Below are 18,326 nucleotides of genomic sequence, written 5' to 3'. Positions count from 1 at the left end.
TATCCCTCCCTCCTTTCCTCCTCCTTCCTTTCCTCCCTCCCTCCTTCTCTCCTTTCCTCCTTCCCTTTCTTCCTTGCTCATTGGGATTTTTATGAAAGTATCTTGCTATTGCAGCCAGGCTGTGCTCCAATGCACAGTCTTTCTGCTTTAGCTTAATGTTGAGGTTATAAATGTGAAACCCCATTCCTGGCTTGTGTACAGTTTTCTTCATAAGTTTTCTTATCTTTGGTAGGGTTATTAGATTGGGGGCCAAATTGACCTGTTGTTACTGAAAATGAGATATTGGATGCTGAAAACAGTATACACACTTCTCTTCCCATTTATGCTTACCACATATAATTCTCCTCGTAAAGAAATGTTGCATTTCTATAGTATTGATTATATCGAAAATGGGGTTTCATCATTAGCTTCCCCTCTGCCCTAAATATATGTGGGGAGAAAATGGTTAAGAATGTGTCAGATGAGGGGATACGTAGCTCAGAAGAATTAAACATTGAGAATTAATACAGTATGAGAGAGAAAGAGTAAAATGAGTATGAGAGAATGTTTGAAAAAGCCACTGAGAACAAGAGTTAAGCCCAATATTTTCTGTGGATTGAAAGAAACCTTTCCTGATGAGTTTTAATACAGAGAGGAAAGAAGTTTGAGCCACCCTCTCTGAATTAGGTGAATTAAATGAGTAGGAATCATCCCCAAAGTTGACTACTATAGGTAGAACAGGAGATTGACAGGGGCCAGGTAGCCTTATCTTGGAGCTTGTGAGTGCTCTTTGCCAGGACTGTGGTTGTAAGAATGGGCAGGGTGTTGGCCTTGACAGACTTGTAGACCAAGAATCCTTAGAACAACTCTCTCGAGGGAGCCAGTTCACTGGTTTTGCTTTCTTAGCTCTCTTTCTCCTGACTCCCACCTTTCCTGTCTACCTCACCACATTTCTTTCTAGGTGAACATGCCTACAAATGTTCTTGGTGCTCATTTTCCACCACGACAATCAGCCAATTGAAAGAACACTCCCTCAAGGTCCATGGAAAAGCCCTGACTCTTCCCCGGCCACGGATTGTCAGTCTCCTCTCCTCACATGCCCACCACTCCTCTCAGAAGGCTACCCCAGCTGAAGAAGTGGAAGACTCCAATGGTAAGGATGGGTTCCTGAAATGGAGTCAACCATGTAGGACTGATTCTAGAGGGAATTCTTGTCTGAAAATATAATGGTTCAAATGAAGGAAAGGATGTGAAAGCTCTAGATCCTGGAGTAGGAAGAAGTACATTTTCAGCATCTGCATGATGCCCTGAGAATAATGTCCATGGGTACCATTAAGGATCATGCGGGGAAGGATGTGCCAGTGTTGGGCTCTTTTGATGGTGGATTCTACTGGGACAGGAATGGAATACAAGAGGGTATCTGTTGTTTTTATGAATGTTTTGTCTCATAAGAAAATGTTCTGTGAGTTTTGTGGAGTGTCAGAATAGGAGGGGAAGAGCAAATGAATGGGATACTCATTGGAGGAGGTCACATGATATATTGGGGTAACAATATTTTCTTATAGCATTTGTTAGGAAATGGTTTTAGAACTGCTTTGCTTTGTTTCATAGCTTTGAAAGACAGGCAGGAAGATGCAGAGATGGGCTCCCTGGCATTGCCACCAAAGCATGTCGAGAAGACAGAGTGTCAGCTTGCAGCTGGTCAGCGGGCATAGCATTGGGAACGAAAAGATAGCATCCCATTTTCATCAGAGTACATATAGAAACAGACCTGGCTGACTAGTCAGCTTGCCTAGATCGATCCTTTGTGGAGAACGGAGAGTAGCGTAGGAGGGCTTGAAACCACTCCCTTTGGGTCTGATGCATGATCTCCTCTGCAGCGAGTCTGAGACTGTAACTGCTGTGGTCTACAGCCCGCCTAAATCTATTGTTCCATCCATGGGAAGAGCTCAGTAGAGAGCAAGGGGAACAAAGGTCTGGGTTTCATCTGTCTCCCTCTGACAGTCGTATTTCCCAAGGCAGTCTTGGTTTCTATTCCTGTATGGTGATGATATATGTAGGCCTCAGCTGGTTGTCTTGAGAGATTAATGAGACAAGGGACACATATAAAATGCCTGCTGTAATATCTGATACACAGGAAGTGTCAATGAGTGGTCATTTTATCTCTGTGATTTTCATCTTCTGGTTACAGTTGTGATCGTTGGGACGGTTTATGGCAGGTGTGTGTTCGGGCTCACTCACGTTTAAGGGCTTAAATCAAGAGTTTTCCAAGGTGACTTGAGAATCCAATAGCCTAACTTGTCAAAGGATTCTAAGTCTCACTTTGTGAAAGCAGGAATTAGTAATCTTTATTCACGAAGTCTCTGAACAGGAGGGAACAGAAAGCACAAAATTAAAAGAAAATAAGAAGGCCCAAGTGTCGGATAGCCTTCAGTTAAGAAATTCTAACAAGGAGGTTTCTTATGATGCCTAGGAGAGATTTAGAACACAACCTCCACAGCTATGGTAGTTTAAACTGCAGAGGGAAGTCAGTGAGTTTATGTCTTCAGTAAGAGTCTCTACAACTACAGTTGTCCAAGAGGACATGTGAGAGAGTAAAGAAAATAACCCCCTTGCACCCTCAGATTCTGCTCCCTGGGTGGGTGGGGGTGCTAGTATATTATGACCAGAGGGCAAAATCTAATTTGACCTAAATTGTAACGTGATTTTAATTAATTTTTTAAAAATCTGAAATGGAAACTATACTCTTCCAACCATTTGGGTAAAATTGATCCACTTAAGAACTATTCCCAGTAAAGCCTTTTTTAAAGACAAATTAACTTGATAATAAACTTTCCTTTATCTTCCTCGAAAGTTGGGTCTAGGTCACCAGATAAGTGATCCTATAGATCACTTTGTGGATCATCCTTCTCTACCTGGGCTTAGAAGAGTGGGCTCTGTCCGCTCTCTGAACCTGTACTGGCACTAAGCTGGTCTAGGCAGAGAGAAGCCTGAACTAAACACAGTGCCTGTCTGGCCCTCCGGCACTAGAAAATAAAATGTTTAGAAGACATTGCACATAGAAGCTTACCACAGCCCCAAGCCTGAAGCCTGACCTTTTCTTCTGGGGATGGGGGTTTGGGGAGAGGCGTTCAGGGTTCAGAGTCTTAGAAGCTAAGCTGTGGATAGAGAAGGCTGTTTCCACAGCACTCAGGCTGACATTGGGAGACTGTAGCACCCAGCCGCAGGAAGATAAATTCCTAAGTGCACTGCTGATTGTTATGTGCTATCTTGAGAAAGAACACATTTTCTGTAAGAGCTCTAGGTGGTAACCATTTCCTGAGTCCCACACAAAACTCCTGGGATCTATATGGTTTTTAACATATATAAATAACCCATATCCAAGGACCAGGCCACGATTAGTTTAATTTGATGACAAAAAGTTGATTAGGAGGTCGGGTGAACAGAAAAGAGGCATCGAATAGGCTGTTCTCACGGAGGAATAATTACGTGGCAAGAATAATTAATAGTTTGTGCATTCGGTAAGTGTTTTCTTAAAGCTTTGCTTTAGGTCTCATATTGTTTAGTTCGGCCAGGAATGACTTAGGAGGCCCACGCTTGGAGGACTATTTGCCAGGGAGCTGGTGGTGGATTCCTAGAAACAGCTCAGTCTGGAGGATGGAAAAACAGCTGTGGGGCTAGACAGTAGCCTGTAAATCATGCTTAGAATGGTGTTTGAAACACACATGTGAAATCCAATTGCACATTTTAATAGGGAGAAGCTGTGGGGCTGCTGGCTCTCAGTTAGGGTTTCCCACACTCAGATGCCAGGACACTGAACGCACAAACCAAAAATGTGTTGCAGGCCTAGGGGAGTGGAGATCCATAAACCCAGGGAAGTGGCCCGTATGTCCTTGGCTATCTAAATCCCCAGTGAGTGATGAGAGCAAACCGGGTTGACACGCTCATTGCTGTTTTGCAGCTTTTGCAGCAGGCAGACGCTTGCTGTCTTGAGAACAAGCCAGTTCTTTCTGGCAGAGGGAAACAATCCAGAGGGGAGGTTCTGTCTAGGCTGTTCTCAATCCTAACCCAGAGGGATGCACTGAGGAAGGTGGGAGGGAGACTGAGAAGGCAGAGATGAGAGAGAGGTAGAGGGTAGATCGCAACCCCAGCTGCCTGGCCACACACCTGTTCTGAGCCTCAGAAGGCTCTTGGGCCGAGAGCTGTCAGTCTTGACACGTTTCATGGATCCTCTAAATACTTTGCTTGATCAATTGTTGGGAAGAAAAGCAAGGGCTGTGAGGTATTGGTTTTGTGTATTAAATAATGGGAAACTACACTCAGTTGCTACTCAAAACAATGCATTAGGGGGAGGGAGACAAGGAAGGTTGTCAACAAAGAGAAGAATGTTCACTGTGTTCTTTCTCCTTATAAAAGATAGGACCGGCTTTTCTCAGGCTGTTTCCAAGTCTCTGCCTTCAGCCCAAAGAAATGCGTGCCGGCACAGCCATAAAATAACCAAGAAAGCTGGCACCAAAGTTTATCCATGAGGTTTGGTTAAGTCTGAGGAATGGCACAAGATGTGAGTAATAAATGCGTGATTGAAAATTCAGCCATGTCCTGCCTTCTCCTCCTTGACTTTCTCCTGGACAAACCAAGCAAGCAAATAAACGATTTCTTCCGCCATCTAAAACTGATTACTTTAGGAATTCATTACCATGAGATTGTTAAGACAAAAGGTAGTCACTGAGTATAAAATAAACTTAAAAAAAAAAAATTGAGCTCCCCACTTGGTCACTTAGTTATCATCTCTCCAAAGAAAAACACAAAGAACTTACGCATGATAATGCTCCAATGGAGAGGTCTTTGATTTTATGAATTATTAGGAAAAGTGTAATAAGCTATGTAAATATTTTAGGTTTTGGTAATTTTGAAGTAACAAGAAAATATAGGGAGCAGTATGATTTGTTTGTTTTCTAAGTGTGTCTAACCTTGAACTCACTGCTTAGCATAGGCTGTTCCCTGGTAGCCTGGGCTTCCAGAGTATTGGTGTCACAGGCGTCTGCCACTGTTTCTAGATGCTCTGTGCTTTAGTTGTCTTTAAAACTCTAGTTAATAGAGATCTTGACAAATACTATTTTGGGGGCGGGGCAGGACAGGCAAGAGCCATAGACGACTCACATCTGAAAACCACAGTCCTCTCCATTCATTCAAAATTGACTCATTCTCCATTGCAGAATATTTTCAATAACCAATCTTGATGTTTCCCCCCATTTCTCTAGCTGCTAACTTCGTCCTCCCAACTTTACCTGTTGAGTAAGCTTTCCTGAGTAACCGGAGGGATGTTTGTTTTCCATGGCTGCTTCTCTGTATATGTTTGTGATCCCCCCCCCCCCCCCCCCCGCCCACTGTTACTTTGAAGACTGGTTTTTAACTTTTTGGATTACTCTTTTGTCCCCTTTCTGGGGTCTGTATTTGCCCTTGTAGATACACCATGGTTCCATGCCTATTCTAAATGGGACAATTTGCAAGTGCTTTGAAAACACAATGTTCTTCTGACTGGTTTCCTGGAAGCTTCCTAATTTCCAATTCACTCAACAGTATAGAGTCCCTGTGCTTACCTGACTCCAGAGAGCTTTGACCCAGCATTAAGTTTCTATTCATTTAAGAGAAAGTTTCAAAAGACAACAATTTGAAGATAAAGCCTTAGGGACTGTTCTCACGGCATCTGATGCAACTATTCTGCTATAGTGAACAGATCTTCCTTGATGTAGCATTTGAAATGTTGTCATTTTCCTTTGTGGAGGAAGGGAACTCAAGCTTGAAGCAGAATGTCATAAGGAGGTAGCAGCAGCATGGTAGAACTGGAGAGAAAGGGGCATTGCTAGGAGGTTGCCAGGTAACCGAGCTGTCTCTTGGAGCCATACAGTGGGCAGTTTCTTTTCTGTGTTTCTCAGGATGCAATGTTTTGGGAAAAATGAAATTCAAACTCCAAGACTCTGCATAGAATAAAACAGACCAATAAAAACTTGTTGATGACAAGTAGGGTTTAATTCCCCCAGAGTATGTGTCGGCAGGATGTTCATAGGAAATAGGCTATGGGATGACCATTTGTGTGCAGCTCATCTTGGCCAACATATTTAATGTATGGAATTCCAAGGTGTCAAGAGCAAGACATCAGGGAAGGCCTTCAAAGCTCCAGTGTGTGAGTTATGTGCAAGTAAGCAGGAAGGAAGAGAGCGTTAAGGCTATCTCTAAACTATCAACTCATTTAACCTTGGCTGTTGCGATACATGACACCTAAAAATTGAGATCTGGGATGCCAGCTTTTGGAGGAGAAGCTTTGCAGAGCTCTAAATAGGTCAGACATAAAATTCAACCTTTGAGAGGATCCAGTTAGTTGGTATGGCATCAGACCTTCCATGCAGGTTCCCATTGCAAAATCAGGAAAAAAAAAAAAAAAAAACAAAAACAGACAAGAACAGTGAAATGGAGACTTGTGGGTGAATAATTTTAAGATACAGTGATTTAAGTTGCTTACAGCACATGGAATATAAGACATAATTTTAATGGTTTGACTATAATTTTTAATAGATTCTGCTGGTCTCAGAACTATCTGACCAGATACCACTAACCTTCCCTCTTTGACATAATTTCTTCATAAAATGCAGTCCAGAGTTGATTTTGTGCTTATTTTAAAGAATGACAGTTCTACTGTAAAGTCTTCAAAATCTTTGGCTCCCAGGAAACAAAGGAGCATCAGAGATTCCAGCTTGTACTCTGGTCTCCAGAGGATAGGCCTCCAGCACTGGCATTTGGACAGTATAGGACCCTCCAAACTGATGATCATCCTAAATTTAATTGTGTGATAGACCCTTCCCAAGAAGCTCACCTGCCTAGGATTTGGGGCTTCATGGTTTTAAAAATTGTTTGACAGTTTTGTACATTTACACATCTACTTTTAGTGTTTACAAGCCAGCGTATTTTTGTGTGTGAAAGATGACATTTCAAGTGTAGACTTTCCATGTCCTTGGCACGTAGTCAACTAGCCCATCTCCCTTTCCCCAAGCCAACAGAAACACTTGGTCATTAGAAATATAAATCACATGTTACCAAACACACTCAAGACTAGTTCCTAGCAACACTGGAGTTTGCTACATAATTCCGCATCTGTCTTTTGTGGCCCTGCTGAGCTAGTTGGAAATTTTCTTCTGACTTCCAGAGTCACAGGGGAAATGTCTAAAACAAAAGAAAGCTACTTTTTCATGCTAGGTTAAAAATATATATATATTTAATTATTACTCCAATTATCTAAAATAATCTTGATTCTTTTTTGAAAGAAAAAAATCCCTTTTCATATTGTTACCTACCTTGAGCTTTCTGTTAGACTTTGATCAGAAGCTCTTCAGGCTGTCCTAAGACCTATATGACCTGGATGTCCTCTCTTCCAAACTCTGCTGTTCATGAGAGAATGGTACTGTGACATGTAGGACGTATGCAGAATCTGCGGAGAGCAGTAGGAATGAGCCATGATTAGAAAGATACGAGGTATCATTGCTGGGGTGAAGGGTGTGTCTCCTGAGGGAAACTAGCTTGTGAAAAGAATTTCTAGTCTTAAGTGCAGAGATGACAAGATACAAAAGATAGTTTTGAAAACCACTACTATTTTTCTTTAAAAAAAAAAAAACAAAAATGAAAGAAAAGCTCTCTAGGTTTTGATGGTATGACTCAGAAAGCATGTCTTCATAAGTGTGTGCATTTTCTGAAGTCACTCAGTCCATATCCTGTGGAAAAAACCCAGTGATGATGCTGGTGGAGATAAGGAAAGGCTGGATTGTATGAGAGGCGAGGATTCAGGTGAAGGATGTGGTTATTTTCAATGGGATCTGTTCCTTGCTGCCAAGGCCCAAGAAAGAATCATTTCTGGCCTTCAGGGCTCTAATCCTTTTAAAGGCTTCACCCAGGGAGCTGTTTGTCTGGGGGATGGGAGGGGAGGGCAAAGCCCAGCTTAAGTTTCATGTACTAGCACACTGCCTCTGGGGAGCCAATTCCACCACTAGGTTCCCTAGCTTCCTCAGAATATTCTTAGATGAACCTCACAAGCCAAGCCCCTTACATCATCTTTTATTTTCACACACTGCAAGTTTTCCACCACAACTGCAGTGAAAGCCACACTGAGACTTCAGACCATCCAAACCCTTCACCTAGTTCTTAGATTTAGCACGGATGCTGATTTTCTCCCTCTTGACTAGAGAGAAAGTCATCCATTGTATGTCTCCGTGTTTGCTTCCTAAGTGATTAAAAATAATCATTTTTATTGACTTAACTCTTGCTGATTGCTTTAAATTGATTATCTCTGCTTTAATACATGTCACAAATGATAGGAGCAGGTGATTCATTTGATTTTATGAGAAGGATACTGAAGTCCTGAGGGCTGAGATGATGAGTTCAGAATCACAAAACCTAGCCCACATCTTTAACCTTTTGCGTCGTCAAGGTCTAACAGCAAAACTACACATCCAAGCGATGATATGGACTAACTACAGCATACCTCATCTTGCATGCTTTGGGGTTCTGAAATCTTCTGAAGGAAGAGACGTTCTTGACTGATATTTAAAGCCTAGGTGAATAGGCTTATAGGTAATAGTATGTTAAAGGACCAGAAACACAAAGTGAGAAGTTGAAGATGTAGCTATGGGAAGGAGAAGGGATTGGCTCGGAGGATGTGGTAGAGGAGATGGAGCTTATGCTAGGACTGAGCTGCAGGACCAGTCTAGCTGGAGGAAAGGAAGGTGTGTGGTATGAGTGAGAGAATAGAAGCACAGCACAGGGAGTATTTAACACTGGGGAAGGGCCATAGATCTGTGAGGAAAGAGCAATAGTGAGGGAACCGGGCTCCAGGGGAAAATGCTCAATCCTTCCAAGCAGTCAGTGTATTAAAGTTTGCCTCTGGCTCTTCAGCAATAAGGATGCATTCAAAATAGGGAGATGCTGGAGAGACAGCTCAGTGGTTAAGATCACTCGCTGTTCTTCCAGAGGACCATAGTTCAGATCCCAATACCCATATCAGGTGCATCACAACCACAGCTCCAAGGGATCTGATACTTTTTTCATATCCTCTCTGGGCACAGCATACATCTGCTCATACATGGGCACAAATAAAAAATTAATCATTTGATAAATAATGATGTATCACAATCTACATGAAATTTCCCCTCTCTTTTTGCAACATTTTTACCTACTCATGATTAAAGACAAGCTTCATGGTCATGCCTAGCATAAAATTTTGGGGTCACCTGTATACCACCTCCTCCCTACCTAGTGTACAAGTTCTACTAATTGTTCGCTGTAGAACTTAATCTACATTTGTTTCATGACTAGGCAGGACAAACAAAAACAAACAAACTCTCAGAACTTATTATTTTAATCATTTTTTTAAAAAAACTAGAACCATAGCAGATACATTTTCCTTTTTGTGATTTTGTTCTCACATGATGGGTTCCATCACCTGATGAACCATGCACACACACGTTGAAAATATGAGAATCCATTTCTAAAGATAAGCAAGCCAAAAGTATTCTTTCCCAGTGAGAAATGTGGAGTGGTCAAAGTCTTTAGATCTTTGTTTTTACATGTGATACACATACATACATACATACACACATACATACATACACACACACATACATACATACATACATACATACATACATACATACATACATACATCATACATACACACATGGCAGGGTTTTCAGAATCATATAAGATCTTTGAAATTTGCTATCAAAAGTTAATTTCATTTTCAGGGTGACTCTTCTTCCCCCAAAATACTTCAATAGGGCTCGTATCTCTGCTATTTTCTTGAACCTTAATGCATTTTAAAGCCTAGCAAATTGGTCTATAAGTTAAATGACAAAATCAAGATTACAGACTGTCTAGACTGTTTAGAGTAATGGGCTGAAAGTGAGATTTTGCCAGGGGATAAGTACAAAGTATGTTTGATAGCTTTTGACCCCTGTACTCACTTCCATTTCTTGACTTGCCAAATATCTATATAATTATCAGCTCCCATATCTGTCTAACGAAAAACCGAGCTACTGAGGTCAAGGACTGCTTCCTATTTTTTTCCAGAGGCCTCACACTTGGCAGGCCATTCAATAAATATTTCTTAAATTGACCTGAAATAGAGCTGCAAAAGGGATCGCAGACAAAGAAAGAAATGAAGCAACAGCTCTCTTCTGAAAAGGCCCAGAGATTTCCACAAGCTCACCAGCATGTTCAGGAGCTGCCATGAACAGGGTAACATTTGGAAGAGCTGGTGGGGTCTGGCTGTGTGTATCCCAGGATGCACAGCTTTGACTGCTGCAGATTTCTACAGTATTTCTACCTCTGAGCCAACTGACTTCTACAGCTTCTGTCTCCACTGGCAGCATCATTGTGTTTCATTATGTTTATTTAACTTGTCTGTCTGTCTCTGTCTGTCTCTCTCTCTTTCTGTCTATCTGCCTGCTTCCCCACCCCCAATGTGTGAATGTGTGAGTATGTATGGGTGTGTGTGAATGTGTGAGTGTGTGTGTGTGTGTGTGTGAGAGAGAGAGAGAGAGAGAGAGAGTGTGTGTGTGAGAGAGAGGGTGTGTGTGTGTATGTGTGTGTGTGTGTGAACATGTGTGTGTTTATGTGTCACAGTGCACATTAGAGGACAACTTGGAGGAATCAGCTTTCTCTTTCCATCATGTGGATCCCAGGGTTACATTCAGGTCATCTGGCTTACATGGCAAGTGCTTTAGCTATTGAACGTGTGCCCCCCCCCCCAATCCTCCCCTTTCACTTTCTGCAACTCAGGGACTTAATCCCTCTTATTTTTTTGCTCAGGAATATTTGTACTTCCTTATTTGGCATTCCCATTTTATCTTTTTCTTACATTCCAGAGTGTTCTTTTATCTTCCTCTGTGAACTTGGTGCTAAGCTCACAGCCTTCTTTGCTCATCCACCTGTATCCATCAAATTCGAGAATTCCAATAAGACTCATGAAGTAACTCAGCTGAAAACCGGGCTCCCCAGCAGGTGAGAGCTACTTTCTCTCCACCTTTATCCAGTTGTTCATCTATAGCTGGATTGATTCCAACACTCCACATCCAGCATCATAAACTCAAATTCTCTGTAACTACGGCTTTGTGCTCTCCTTTACCACTCCTAGGCCCTGCACATATTCTAAGGTTAGCCATTCGGAGGAGCTTTTTCCAGATACTGGCTTTTCTGGCTCCCTTGTCTTTCTCCAGCTTCAAACTTTCAGTGTTAGTCAGGGTTACTATTGCTACAGTAAAACACCATGACCAAAGAAACTTGGAAGGAGAAAAGGGTTTATTTGGTTTAGGTTTCCAAATCAGAGTTCATCATCAAAGGAAGTCAGGGTAGAAACTCAAGCAAGATAAGGAACCTGTAGGCAGAAGCTAATGCAGAAGCCATGGAGGAGTGCTGCTTACTGGCTTGCTCATGACATGTTCAACCTTCTTTCTTATAGAGCCCAGGACCACCATCACCTACAGGTTTGCCTGCAACCTGATCTTATAGAGGCATTTTCTCAATTGATAAGTTTAGCTTGTTTCAAGTTGACCTAGAAGTGGCCAGTACAGTTGCCAAATCTCAACCCTGAATAACCCCTTCCATTGCTCACATCACTCACTGATGTTAGCCCATCTTTCTGGCTCTAACCTCAATCTTTTTCCCAATCTGTTTTCCAGGTTGTCTTTGTAATCACAAATCCGATTTGCTTTTAAAAATAAATGTGAGATTCTTCAGATTTATCTCTGTAGAATGTCAGTATATGCATAAGTGTTCCATGATAATTTCTGGAAAGAAGGTAGGAGCAGAGATGACGCCGTGGCAGGTAGCCGGGGCCTATCTTTCTTGTCCCAAGGAAAACATAGTGCACGGCTGTGTCATTGGTAGCTATGGCAATCACAAATTGTTGTACTTTTAAGATGTGATTTTATTATTATTCTGATTTTTGCAGTGTTTTAGAATTTTGCCCATGGGTAAATTTTTAATTAGGAAAATGGAGAAAGAAAGATGAAGTAATCCATGTCTACCTTGTGCACAAGCTAGACTAATGCCGCCAGCACCTCCCTTAGAAAAATCATGCTGACTATAACTAAGCCACAAGCAGACAGTTGAATTGTAAATGAAATTCCCCATGCATACATTAAAATCACTGAATTCTATATGTTGTTATGGCAACAAAATAACATCATTTTTTCCTAACTTATCTGCAGCATTTTCTTTGCATTTTGGTTTATAACTTCCATAATGAAACCCTGAAAGCAATAACTCTTTTTGCTACTATTATTCTTAATGGCTGTGTTTTAATTTTTTGATAAAGGATTTTATTCCACAGCCAAAATTATCCTTGAACTGTTCAAATTTATTATATGTATTTATATATACATAGCCCATACATGCTGGCTGTAATTTCATGGTAATCTGGCTTTAGCTTCCCAGGTGCTAGGATTACAGGTATGAGATACCACCCCCAGCTACAAAACACTGATTCTTTAAAAGATCCAGTTCAATATTCTAATAAAAGGTTGTTATTTTAAAATATATATTTTGTTATTACTTTTGAAAGACTTCGTTATTGCATATCTCTACTTTTGGAACTTTGGCTTGTCATGAACATGAGTCCCCATACCCCAGTCATGTGTTAAAGACATATATTACTATGAACAAGGGCTGGAAACTCTTGACCAGAAAAGTATCGATTCTGTACAAGATCAGTTGGTTAGTTATTTGGTTATTTAGTTTTAATTTTTGAAATTCAGAGAAGGCCTGGTAACAGGAAAAGAAGCTTTGGGAATTACTCATGCAAGTCTGTTCTTGTAACTGCAGAGTTTGTCCCCTGCCTATCTTGAAAGGAACACTGTCACCATCCTTGCTTTCTTTCCAGTTATCCTTTCTTGCCTAAAACTCCTGTGTTTTTCAGCATTTTACAGCACAGCTCTCCTTAACTGATGCCTATCGCCTGACTTGGGCAGCATACGCTCGGGGAAAGAGCCTGGCTTCCTGTAGTTTAGCTCCGTGGCTCACTCCTCTCCTTCAGTGGTTACACACTGGTCCCAACAAACTGCTCTCTCCAAGTCCTTTTTGGTCTGTGGCATTTAAAACGGCTGCTATTGCTTCTAGGCAAACCCTTCTTCCTGCTGCCCATCTCAGGCTCTCCGCTGGCCTCTCAGACAAGGGCTTCCCTGGACCTCCTCACAACTTACGGTTCTAGCATTTACAGAGCCTGGCACCTGTGCTCTGCCTTTGCCCCACAAGCTCACACACTCAGCTCTCACCTCAAAAGTTCTAGAGTGCAACATAGCAGTCACACCCCCAGACGGGTCCAGGACTTTTGGGACTCCTCAAGAATGCCTCTTCATCTTCCACCCATCCTCTTCTGACCCGTTTTCCTTCGGTCCATCAGTTGCCTGCCTTGTCATCTTTTCTTACCTCGGCCGTCACCACCCCACCTTTATTCAGTCTCTTCTCAGCAAGACTGGTTTCTGTCTTTCTCTCTATTTATAAATCTTTAAAAGCTCTCCATGGCCTAATCAAAAGCTACAGGACTCAGGACCCTCCACACCCACTCCAACTCCAGCCTGCTTTCTTCTGTCGGCTGCTCATCCCCTCCTTCTGGCAAACAGAAATGAGCATCAGTCTTCTACCCTTTTGTACGTGCCTGTGTTTTCCCCCTTCCATCAATCTCTGCATCTCCAGACCCCGTTTGTCCTTCGAAGCTGCAGGTAACCCTGCACCTCTGTGACGACCCAGGATAAGAATCCATTCTCTTCCTCTCTAATCCTATGGTCCTTTGCCCTTCCTTCTAGCTGGTTCTGCTATCTCCATAATATTTCCTGAAGGGAACACATTAGTAGCAAAGGTTTTATCCTCTTTCTATTCTATGTTCTCCCATAAATGTAAAATAAAAAAACCACGCATGTTCCATAATCCAAAAGTATAAAGCATTGAATCAAGATCTTAGGGGTGTGTGTGTGTGTGTGTGTGTGTGTGTGTGTGTGTGTGTGTGTGTTCGTGTATTCGTGTATATGTGTGTATGTACTCATAAGTCTCTGAAGTGCCGGACTTTCTCAACAAAGCAGGTAACAGAGGCTCAGGGTGTTTGTTTTCTTCGAACTGCATGTATGGTATAGTGATTTCCCCTGTTAACCTGAGAGTTCTTGGAATATGAAGTCTCATTATCTTTGTCTTTATTAATTGCTAATGTAGAAGCTCATTGGTTAAGAATAAATAGAGCTCTTGCTGAAGGCCTGAGTTCATTTCTCAGAACCTACTCCAGGGGTGTCTGACATCCTCTTCTGGTCTCCTTGGGTACCATGTACATTATACACTTATACATGGATACACACATATGCATAAGTAAAGCTACTAAATCTTTAAAAAATTATTAATATGTAATAATTTTATTTATTATGAATAAGGAAACCATTTCTAAAGAGCTAATAAATAGGGAAGAATATTGTATGAGTTGACAAAATAATATTTTGATATTATTATTCTATCAAATAATATCAATAATATTCTGAGTAAAGTCAAGATCAGGACATGGGTATTAAGTGTCCTTAAGTTGACTCATGGATGTTTAAAGAGTAAAATGCCGCTCTGGGTTCTGTTGGGTATCACTATTACCCAGTGTTATGGAAGTGTTCCAAAGATTGCAGGCTACTGGCCACCGTTCGGATGCCGAGCACATGCTTGTGTTGTGTGCCATTGTCCCGTGCAGTGACCTGTGCTTACTGTTTGCACATGAAGGGTAGGTAGGAAGCAGAAAGGCAGACCTCTGAGTTGCCTTCTCCCCTCTCCCTCGGTAGGCCTGTAACAGATTCCAGATGTGCATGGCAGAAGCAGTAGGGACTTGAGTTTCAAATGAGCAGTTCCAACACTCTAGTAAAGTCCAGATGAGAAGCAGTAGTGGATTCTATTGAACAGAGTGTGGAGTCTGGTGCACCTCTGTCATCCACAGGGCAAGCTGCCTTCTGTTTGGGCAGGGTTATGCTGTAACTTTTACACATGGAAATGGTTAAAACATAAGGCTTCTATTCTCACCTTCCAGTGATTGTATACTTAATAGAAAGTTCTTAGGTGGACTGTACTTTGCCCTTTGCTCTTTGCCCTGGTCACTCTCTATCATACATACCTTCACTCTTGCACACTGAACCTCAGATGATTCCTGATGCCTTATCTATTGAGACCCAAGTCTCCCATTCTAGACTGTGACCACATTGCTCTTTATAGATGGCCTTCTTTACTTGATTGCTTTTTCACTTGTTCTGTGGACCTACAGTTAAAAGAAGACTAGATAGACTTCTCTGGACAGGTAGCCCTGGGAAGCAGTTCCGTCTAAGCCAGGGTTCCCAGAAGATCTGGGATGCCCTCCTCAGTCACATAGTAAAACCAAAGTCCAAACTCAAACCTAGACATTTATGACATGGTCCCTCACAGACATGAAGGAGGACCAGAAATGCTGTTGAAAGAAACCTAGCAAAATGGCTGGGATGGAATCCACAAGGGTTGCAAGCCATACCTATAAACTGGATATCAACAACTGTATTCACAATACAAGCAAGTTTAAAAAAAAAATCAAGAGGAAATGAAGCCCAGAATATTTGTCTGCAATTTGGGAATTAAATTTGCTCTAACAAGCCTGTTTTTACAAGCCAATAAGTGACTGTTCTGTGTACATCTGTTACCTAACAAAATGAGGATAACCATTTGCATTGAGCTCTACCTTTGATCTAGACTCAGGCCCCTCCCACAGTTGACCCTTCCTCACTTCCAACATATCAAGCCATCTCTACTTTAAACATATTAATCAAGCTAGAGTAGCCATGAATTTAGATTCATTTAGAGAACCCAAAAGAGCTGTGAGCATCTACCTTGTGTGTAGAGATGACATGACTGTCCTGTCCTTTCATGGCAGTGGGAGAGATGCCACTCTAGTTAATATAGTCCAGTTAAGGTGATCGGTTTCTTTCACTTGTGAAAAACAATGCAAGAATTCTCTCTTCTCTCTTTCTCCCTCCCTCCTTCCCTCTCCTTCTGTCCCCGAGTGTGTGTGTGTGTGTGTGTGTGTGTGTGTGTGTGTGTGTGTGTGTGTGTGTAGCTTTTTGAGAGGCAAGATTTCTCTGTTTAACATCCCTGGCTATCCTAGAACTCTTTGTAGAGCAGGCTGGCCTTGAACTCACAAAGATCCCCCCCTGCCTGGGTTTCCTGAGTGCTGGGATTAAAGGTGTGTGTCACCAAGCCCAGCATTGCTGGAATACTCTTTCTTATTTGGTGAAAAGTTTGTATGATGTGGGCTTTAATTAATGTGGACCTGACAGGCTTTGGATGCCTGTGTAATAGGCACTGTCCTCCACATGATGTCGTCACAAACTTCACAGTTATCATTTCCCTTTGACAAATAAAAGATCAAGAAGTCTGCTTGGTTGAAGTCTCCTGAGCTATGAGAGATTTATAAGCACACTCTAAGGAGGGAGTATTGTCTAGCTCTTATTCTCCCCCTCAGTTTTCTCATCTATAGAATGGAAGGTAATAGTTCTATATGGTCATAATGAAGTTCAGCAAGAGATTATCGAACATACCAGACAAAGCCAGTACTAGGTGAATCTCTCTCATTCTCTGAGCCCTCCAGATTTGAGGGGCTTATATTATACAACGTAGGCAGCTTCACTGAGCAGTACTCCTCTGAGTGAACTTGAAGTGGGCGGTGAGACTATCCTAAGGGAAGAACCTACTGCTTTAGTGGTGATTAAAAATACAGCTTAACCCAGAGCGAGGATTTTCTTCCACTGCATGAGAATAAGTGGAAATAAAGGGTAAGAAACCCACTGGGTTTGTTGGTTCAGAGACTACAGCTTGGGGACCGTTTTAGAATAGCTTTGTGCTTTGAAGTGTGGCTGCTCATCCCTGTTCTTGATCAGACATCGCCCTTCTCACCTGATTTCCATACATCCCTTAGAGCACTACATGCCTCTAAATATATGTGCTTAGACCAGATGTGCTTTCTTCCTGATTAATCTTTTAAGCAATCTCCACAATGGTTTCCTGTCTGGCTCACACAGCTTGGCTTATAGCCAGCCTTACATACACTGTGACCAGCTCCTTGAAGTCAGTAGGCATCTCCCCTCAAGGCAGGTCTTGAGGAAGAACCATGGTTTCACCCATGGCCTGTGAGCTCTAAATACCTTCTGAGGTTACTCGGGAGCACTCTGTAGAGGAGGCCACGCTCTTTCTAGAAAGGAGCCTTTGTACTCTGCTTTTTGTTGGATAGTTCAGGTGGTAAAGACATCTATAGGATCTAACAGCAGGAAACATTACTTCCTCGGCACACAATCCAAAAGAGTCACAGGTGAATTATGCATTTGGTATTGTAAGAACCTCTCAATTAACAATGGCAGATGCCACCCAGAGTTTCCTTAAAGAAAGGGGGGGAAACTTAGGAAAAGGCCTCTTCCCCTAGCATTCATTTGCTTCCCTGCAAATTCCCAGCCTGTTTCAAGGAGGGTTGTAAAGAATAGTCTTTGACTAGTGCATACCATCTAGTAAAGACTATCTTAATGACTGTGGCAGGAGGTGGGGGGCACTTTTTAAAAACTGGGCCACACAGAAGCTGCAGGTTAGGTTGCTGCCTTCCTACTGACTATGTGCCTAACATGAAACCATCAACAGCTTTTCTGAGATTTCATAAGCCCTTATGTAAGATGAACAACCCGTTCACTACCTACCTAAAAGGAAAGCAAATCCCTGACAGTGTTGTGCAGGGGAAAATGCCTAAAGGTAATCCAGGAATACTTTGTTATGGGTTGCAAAGTGCTCTACTGTGTGACACTGTGTGTTAAAGCCATGGTGTAGTCAATGGGCGTGACTCGTATACAGCTGAGGATCTCGAAAACATCTGTGTCTGCCACTGGCTGCATAAAAAGGAAAACGAGTATGCTGCACATGGCATCACCTCAAGTGGCTTCCAGATGTTCCAGCACCCTCTATTTCACAGTGGTATCTTGCAGCTGATTTCGAGGTAGGGCCAAAAGTGAGTGCCTTTGGCTTCATAGAATGGCTGTGGCTTCTAAATTCTTTTCCGTTCGAATTCCAGTGTCTAGAAACCATTGTCCTTGTAATTAAGATCTAAGCTCATTTCAGTGAAAGTAGGTCAGTGTTTCAGTGGAAGGCTCTATTAAACCCGGCATCCAAAATGAGAGTGGCATTTGGCCAATTGGATTTTGCTTTTAAAATCTGAGTTTTGCTGACCCATGTTTTCAGTTTGAACTCTAGATATTTACAGCACATTTCTTAGGTTCTTGTTTTAG

General features: G+C 42.0%; 1 protein-coding gene across 2 annotated transcripts in view; it reads left to right on the top strand.

Annotated features, from left to right (window-relative positions):
• Positions 1-18,326, top strand: part of ZNF462 (zinc finger protein 462) — a gene marked incomplete at its 5' end in the record, with an annotated part of 71,488 nt that overhangs the window by 14,680 nt on the left and 38,482 nt on the right. For both annotated transcript variants that reach the window (XM_080939950.1, XM_080939949.1), the window contains one exon: positions 941-1,132. In XM_080939950.1, coding sequence (XP_080796076.1) covers positions 941-1,132 — 192 coding nt within the window. The remainder of the gene's footprint in view (positions 1-940; positions 1,133-18,326) is intronic.

The sequence above is a fragment of the Micromys minutus genome (assembly GCF_963924665.1).
Source record: "Micromys minutus genome assembly, chromosome: 28".
Classification (NCBI taxonomy): Eukaryota; Metazoa; Chordata; class Mammalia; order Rodentia; family Muridae; genus Micromys; species Micromys minutus.
This window is presented reverse-complemented; position numbering and strand designations above follow the sequence as displayed.